Source organism: Cucurbitaria berberidis (genome assembly GCF_010015615.1).
Source record: "Cucurbitaria berberidis CBS 394.84 unplaced genomic scaffold K460scaffold_13, whole genome shotgun sequence".
Classification (NCBI taxonomy): Eukaryota; Fungi; Ascomycota; class Dothideomycetes; order Pleosporales; family Cucurbitariaceae; genus Cucurbitaria; species Cucurbitaria berberidis.
In genome coordinates, this window is record NW_024468947.1 from 1 (window position 1) to 7,398 (window position 7,398).

The 7,398-nt window shown below is 26.4% G+C and overlaps 3 protein-coding genes across 3 annotated transcripts; 1 reads left to right on the forward strand and 2 right to left on the reverse strand.

Annotated features, from left to right (window-relative positions):
• Positions 1 to 3,684: 3,684 nt before the first annotated feature.
• On the reverse strand, positions 3,685 to 3,846 carry K460DRAFT_297940 (uncharacterized protein; the record flags this gene model as incomplete). Its single annotated transcript, XM_040929741.1, has 1 exon — positions 3,685 to 3,846. A coding segment is annotated over one exon (162 nt), but the record flags the coding sequence as incomplete, so codon positions are not given.
• Positions 3,847 to 5,041: 1,195 nt separating this feature from the next.
• K460DRAFT_297925 (uncharacterized protein) lies at positions 5,042 to 5,281 on the forward strand (the record flags this gene model as incomplete). The annotated part of the gene is given in 2 exon segments (XM_040929737.1): positions 5,042 to 5,152; positions 5,171 to 5,281. Coding segments are annotated over 2 exon segments (222 nt in total), but the record flags the coding sequence as incomplete, so codon positions are not given.
• Positions 5,282 to 5,735: 454 nt separating this feature from the next.
• K460DRAFT_297936 (uncharacterized protein) lies at positions 5,736 to 6,103 on the reverse strand (the record flags this gene model as incomplete). Its single annotated transcript, XM_040929739.1, has 2 exons — positions 5,736 to 5,888; positions 6,023 to 6,103. Coding segments are annotated over 2 exons (234 nt in total), but the record flags the coding sequence as incomplete, so codon positions are not given.
• Positions 6,104 to 7,398: the final 1,295 nt, after the last annotated feature.

The window sequence follows — 7,398 nt, forward strand, 5'->3', positions numbered from 1 at the left end:
TTTCTATACTCTCTATAACTAAAAATATTTTCTAGAAAATAAAAACAACTATATTGCGTAAATTAGCAAATATAAGTTTATAGTTTATATAGCGCTGCGTATGTCTCTGCGATTTTACTAGTAAAAATTTAAACTCTAATATATTTTCTGCTATATCTACCCTGCAACGCAAAAACTGGAGTTAATTACTTTTATATACTATATAAAGAGGGCAGTTAAGGTTTTTAAAAACATAACTATTTTGTCTACTACTATTTGCAGTAAGCTTTAAGGGCGTTAAAGCATAAATAATAGTTAGTAGTAGAGTATAAAATAAGCTTCTACCTAAAAATAGAGCTGGCATGCTAGTCCCTCTGCCTATTTTTCTTTCCTTATAGTAGCAATAATAGGCTTTTAATTAGGTTAATTTACTTGCTATAAAGTGCTTTATTAATAAGCGTACTAGTACTTATTAGTTTTGCACATAAAAAAGGCTTTTAAAAGCTTTTTATACTTAAAGGCTAGCTATTAGTAAAGTGCATAGTATAAGAAAAGTAGCTTAAAAACTATTTTGCCTGCATTTATTCTCTACTACTTTTTAGTAATAGCTTAGGCATTGTTAGTAGGCAGTTTGCGTATTTATAGTTTTATATTTGCACGCCCTATTTCCTAAATATTAGCTAGCAATATTTATTCTAGTTAGCACAATATTAGAAGCTAAGCAGCTGTTTTTTGCTTAATTAAGTTAGCTAAAGCCTATATTACAAAGTAACGCCTTAGCGCTGCACTTGTTTTTGCAGTTAATACCTAAAGTCCTATTTATTTTTACAAATAAGCACTATTTAGGGTTTGTAGATAGCTAGCTTTGCTAATTATTTATTAAATTTCTAAAAATATTTTTACTAAATATCTGCGCTTGCGTGCGTAATAAAGTAATTATAAGTTTTTTTTTCCTAAAGTGCATATAGTGCGGGTCTTTTTTAGCAGCAATACTAGTAATACCTTATTTTAGACTGCACTTTAAAAAATTTAGTAAAAGCAACTAAATTAGTTGCTTATAGTATTAGTGCCCTATATACTTTTATAGTAAGCAGCTAGCACTGCTTTGTGCAGCTACCTACTTAGTATTTTTTGCTTTTTCTAGAAAATTTGTGCCTGCGTGCTTTGTGCGCCTAGGTGTAGGATTGTTACCTAGTTAATTCTGCTAATAGTTATATGCTTGTTTTAAAAATTAAGCTATATATATTTAAATATAAGCAATTATACTATAAAACTGCGAATAGCTTATTAAATTAGTTATTATTTATTTAATAGTACTTTACTACTTAAATAACTATAGTAATTCTAGAGCTAATACATGCTAAAAACCCTAACTTTAAAAAAAGTATATTTATTAAATAAAAAACTAACGCCCTTTAGAGCTTTTTAGTAATTTATAATAACTTTATAGATTATATAGCCTTGCGCTGGCAACAGTTTATTTAAATTTCTACTTTATTAACTTTTAATAGTAAAGTATTAGCTTACTATAGTTTTAATAAGTAATAGGGAATTAGAGTTTAATTCTAGAAAAAAAGCCTAAAAAATAGCTACTATATTTAAAAAAAATAGTAGGCGCGCAAATTACCTAATCCTAATATAGAAAAGTAGTAATAATAAATACTAATACAGGGCTCTTTTGGGTTTTATAATTAAAATAAGTATAATTTAAACTTTTTAATAAAGAATAATTAGAAGGCAAGTCTAGTACTAGTAGCTGCGGTAATTCTAGCTCTAATAGCATATATTAAAGTTATTGCAGTTAAAAAGCTTATAGTTAAAACTTAGGTCTAGCTAGCAGGTTTACTTTACTGTATATACTTATTTAGCTAGGCCTTCTTTTTAGAAAACTTTATGCCTTTTACTAGGTATATTAGGGACTAGAACTTTTACTTTAAAAAAATTAAAATATTTAAAGCAGGCTTTTGCTCAAATATATTAGCATAAAATAATAAAATAGAATATGCAGTTCTATTTTGTTAGTTTTTAGGACTACTATAATAATTAATAAAAATAGTTGGGGGCATTAGTATTTAATTGTTAGAAGTAAAATTTTTGGATTTATTAAAAACTAACTACTACAAAAACATTTACTAAAAATGTTTTTATTAATTAGTAAATAAAAGTTAGGGAATTAAAGATAATTAGATACTATTATAGTTTTAACTGTAAACTATACTAACTAGAAATTAAGCAATATTTTTTTTTTTGACTCGCTTAGTACTTTATAAGAAATTAAAGTTTTTGAGTTTTAGGGGGAGTATAGTTGCAAGGCTAAAACTTAAAAAAATTAACAGAAAAGCACTACTAAGCGTAGAGCCTATAGCTTAATTTAACTTAATATAGGGAAACTTACTAAGTTTAGATAAAATAAAAATTAACAGATTAAGAGCTTTTTTTTGATTTTTTAGGTAGTAGTACATAGCTATTTTTAGTTAGTAGAGTAATTTGTCTACTTAATTATAATAATAAATAAAATTTTAACTTGCTAAATAGCTAAGCTAGCTTTAGCTAGTTGCTAGCTTTTTAAAAAAACTATTAGCTTAAGCCAATAAAAGTTTAAAGCAATAATAAGTTTATAATACTTTTAGATATTCTAGGCCGCACACGCGCTATACTAATAGAGCTAATAAATTCTTTACTTTAGCTAAAAAATTTAGGTAATCTTATTAAATTTTATTGTGCTAGGGATAGAGTATTGCAATTATTACTTTTTAATAAAAAATGCCTAGTAAGCGCGTGTTATTAGTATATATTAATTATATTTCTGCCCTTTATATATACTGCTTATTACTACTACTAATTAAATAGCTTAGTAAGGCCTTCGGACTAGCTTAAGGAAGTTAGCAATAACTACTCTAAATTAAAAAGTTTGTTAAATTTAGTTATTTAAAAAAAGTAAAAGTTATAATAAAGTTTCTATAAGTAAACTTGCGGAAAGATTATTACTAATTTTTAGAGAAACTTTAGTCTCTATTTAAACTTTTATTTTTTGTATACTATTTATTTCCTCAGCAGGCTCTGCCTGCTAATAGAATACTATAAAAACTTTTTGTAATTGCAATTAGTATTAGAAAATATATAATAATTACAACTTTTAACAATAGATCTTTTAGTTCTAGCATTAATAAAAAACGCAGCAAAATGCAAAAAGTAGTATAAATTGCAGAATTTAGTAAATTATTAAATTTTTAAACGCACATTATACTTTTTAGTATTTTATAGGGCATGCTTATTTAAGTATTATTTATACCTTTAAGCTCTACTTAGTATTAGGTATTTGTCCCTATTTTATGCGCAGGACTTACTTTAAAGCAATTAGCAGCTAGCATACTTGCTTTAGAGCGTAGCATATTTTGCGTTTTTTAGCTTAAATGCTTGCATCTATAAAGCTTATACTTTTGCTTTTAACTTTAAATTAAGTAGAAATACCTGCTAAACTTAAGCATATTAATAAATAGAAAAAAAAAAACTAATAAAAATTGCCCTAGTAACAGCAAGTAAAGCGGCATTAGCTTAAATTTAAAATCTAGCTCTTTTAGAATCTAAGTTGTAATTTGCAGAAAGCGCTTTAGTATTAGTAGTAGTCTAAGTTCCTTAGAATAGGACGTTATAAAGGGTAAAAATCCTATATATAGTTACTAACCTTTGCTATATAAAGCCCTTTTAACAAGTTAAATTATTTAGGAATATAGTTTTAAATAAAAAGTAAATTTTTTTTAAAGCTAAATACTGGCTAGAAACTAATAGCGCACAAGTAGAGTAATTAAAAAATAAAAAGCACTTTAGAAAAAGAATTAAATAGTACGTAAAATTATTAAAAAAAAAGCGCTTGCAGCTAAACTTGCCTATAGTTGCTTATTTAAGCTTTTACTTAGTGCACTTTTTTGCAAGCAAGCTAGTATTAGTTTAAGTAGTTAGATAAAAGCTTCTATTATATACTTTTTTTTAGGGAAGCTTTATAAAAAAAGTAATATACAACTAGCCTAGACTAAAGTCCGCGCATTTGCTAGGATGCTAGTATAATAGCTATAAGCAGCCTGTTTTAAAATACAAACTAAAAAGTCTAATATTTATACAAGTATTTGGGTATTAAGCCCAAATGCGTAATAAAAGTAAATAGAAGTAAAATCCTTTTTAGGGTACACTATTAACTAATCCTAATATTTTTAAATAGATTTAAGTAAGAGCATAGCTGTTAAAACTTAAAAAATAGTAAACTATATTTGAATAGAGTAAAGCTAAAAAAAATTCTAGTAAAAGTTTGCAGCAGTTCTAACGTATAAATTAATTGTTAAATTTAAGTATAGAGGCGAAAAACTAATTAAACTATTTAGTAGCTAGTTCCTGCTAAAAATTTTTTTAAAATAGTAGTAATATATTTAGTTTTATAAGGTAAAGCGAATAATTAAAGGCTTAGAAGTTAAAACAACTTTTACTTATTCTTAAATTTTAAATATGTAAAAAGTCCTTATTACTTAATTAAATATAAATACTTAAATATACTATTACTAGTAAGCTATTTTTAGTAAGCAGAACTAGTAATGCAAAATAAACCAAACGCAGGGTTAAAATGCTAGAATATATACTTATTAGATACTACAAAAAGTGTTAGTTTATCTAAACAGTAGGACAGTAGCTATAGAAGTTAAAATCTACTAAAAAGTATATAATAACTTACCTGCTAAATAAACTAGCTCTAAAAATAAATAGCGCTTAAGCATGTTACTTATACTCTGCTACTAGGGCAAGATTTAAGCCCTAGTAAGTAGGTAGGCGTAGAAGCTTATAATAAAGCTTTAGGGGTAACTCTAAATTAAATAGCTTTTAGTGCAGATCTTAGTAGTAGTAGCAAATACTTAAATAAAAACTTTAAAAATTAAAGTAAGGAAAAATTCTATATAAATAGTAGTTAGATACAGGTTAGTTAATTTTAAAAAATAAAATAATTCTATTTTAATATTAGCGCTTGCGCCGCGCCTTTAAAAGGGAAGCTAGTTAATATTCTAGTACTTAGATATAAATTTTTTGCAGCAACGCAACTAAAAGCAGAGACTTTAGCAAAAGCTTTAAAAAAAGTTCTCTTTTTTTTTTAACAGTTTATAACCCTAAAATTAGTTTGTCTAGAGCTAAAGTTTAATAGCTAAAAAAGCGCTGTACTTTTGCAGCGTTTAGTGCGCTCTTAATAAGCTTTAAAAATCTACTTAAAAAAATAGTTTTTATACTAGGTTGTACTTATAACTGTAGCAGGTCTCTAAAATAAAAAGCCTCTAGTTAATAAAACAATGTAAATAAAAGAAGTTAGCAAAATAAATTTATAACTTTAAAAAAAGGATTAGCTCTAAAAATTAAGTATATTAGGCTTTGGGGAAAAACTTCTAGCGCAGAAAAGCACTAGCTGCAAAGTAGGCGCTTTTTAGCACTAGAATGCAAGCACTTTTAGCAGGTTTTAGCTATTTAGCATGCGTTTAACAATTAACTTAAAACTAGTATAAATAAAAGGAATCTAACTATTTAATTAAAATATAGCATTATAATAGCCAGAAAATAGTATTAATATAATATAATTTCTGCCTAGTACTCTAAATATTAAAGCGAAGAAATTCAACCAAACGCGGGTAAATAGCAGGAGTAACTATAACTTTTTTAAAGTAGCTAAATACTTTATTATTTAATTAGTAATACGCATAAATAAATTAATAAAATTCCTACTATTTCTATTTACTATTTAGTAAAACTACAGCTAAGGGAACAGGCTTAGCTAAATTAGCAGAAAAAAAAAACCCTATTAAGCTTAACTTTAGTTTGACATTGTGAAAAGATATAAAAAGTATAGAATAAGTAAGAGCTTTGGCGCTAGTAAAATACCACTACTTTTATAGTTTTTTTACTTATTTAATAAAGTAGAACTAGGCTTTACTACTTAACTTCTAGCATTAAAGTCCTTTATAGGCTAATCTAGGTTAAAAATATTATTAAGTAAAAAGTTTAGTTAGGGCAGCACATTTGTTAAACTATAATACAAGTGTCCTAAAGGGGACTTATAAAAAATAGAAATTTCTAGTAGAGCAAAAAGGCAAAAGTCCTCTTAATTTTAATTTTTAGTATAAATACAAATTATAAAAGTGTAGCCTATCGATCCTTTAGTCCCTCAAAATTTAAAGCTAAAAGTGCTAAAAAAATTACTACAAAAATAACTAGTTTATAGTAGCTAAGCGTTTATAGCAATATTGCTTTTTAATTTTTTAATATTAGCTCTTCCTATTATACTAAAGCAGAATTTGGTAAGCATTAAATTGTTTACCTACTAATAGAAAATATAAGCTAGGTTTAGACTGTTATAAAACAGGTTAATTTTACCCTACTAATAACTTTGCCCTAATAATAATACTGCTTAGTACAAAAGGAACTGCAGTTTTAAATAATTAGTTTTTGCAGCTATTTAACTAGGCATTGCTGCAAAGCTACTATTTGCTAAATTATAGCTAAACGCCTCTAAATTAGAATTTATACTAAAATAGAGTAATTTCTGCTTATACTAATTAAATACAAATAAGCTTTTGGCCTAAAACTTTACTAAGCTGGCATTAGCAGTTTTATTAAAGTTAAAGCTGCTAGCCGGCGTATTGTAATTATATAGTATATAGGATTAAATCTTTTGCAGACGACTTAGTTATTTAGCTAAATTATATAAGTAGTTAAGTAGCTTTATTATTACAAGCTACTAAATATAAGCCCGCCGCTAGCTTAGTTAAATATAAAATATATAACTCTTTTTATTTGTTAAAAAGCAGCAAAGTTTGCAGCAAAAAAAAGGGAAAGTATTATAGGTTTAAAGCCCCAACCCCTTAAACTAGGTAAAAAAATGCCTACTTAAACTCTTAAAGCGTTTTAGGCACCTACTTAAACTAAAAAAGTTACTTACTTAATATAAGCAGTATTAGCTACTTAAATTAGAGGAGCTAACTGCTTAAACTAAGCAAGTCGGCAAAAGGGACAGAAACAAAATGCTTAGGAAGTAGTAGTTTTTTTTTTATAGTTTTTATTGCGTAAAAAAGTTGTTTAAAAATCTAGAATATAAATTCTAAAAAAGCAAACCTGTTTCAAATAGCAGGCCACAAAATCAGGAAAAGAAAATAGCAAATAATAATAATTAAGGCGTCTAGTAACCTACAAGTTACTAGATAGTAGAATTAAAATAAATAAAGCATCTAGTAACCTACAAGTTACTAAATAGTGGAATTAAAATAAATAAAGCGTCTAGTAACCTACAAGTTACTAGACGGTGGAATTAAAATAAATAAAGCGTCTAGTAACCTACAAGTTACTAGACAGTGGAATTAAAATAAATAAAGCGTCTAGTAACCTACAAGTTACTAG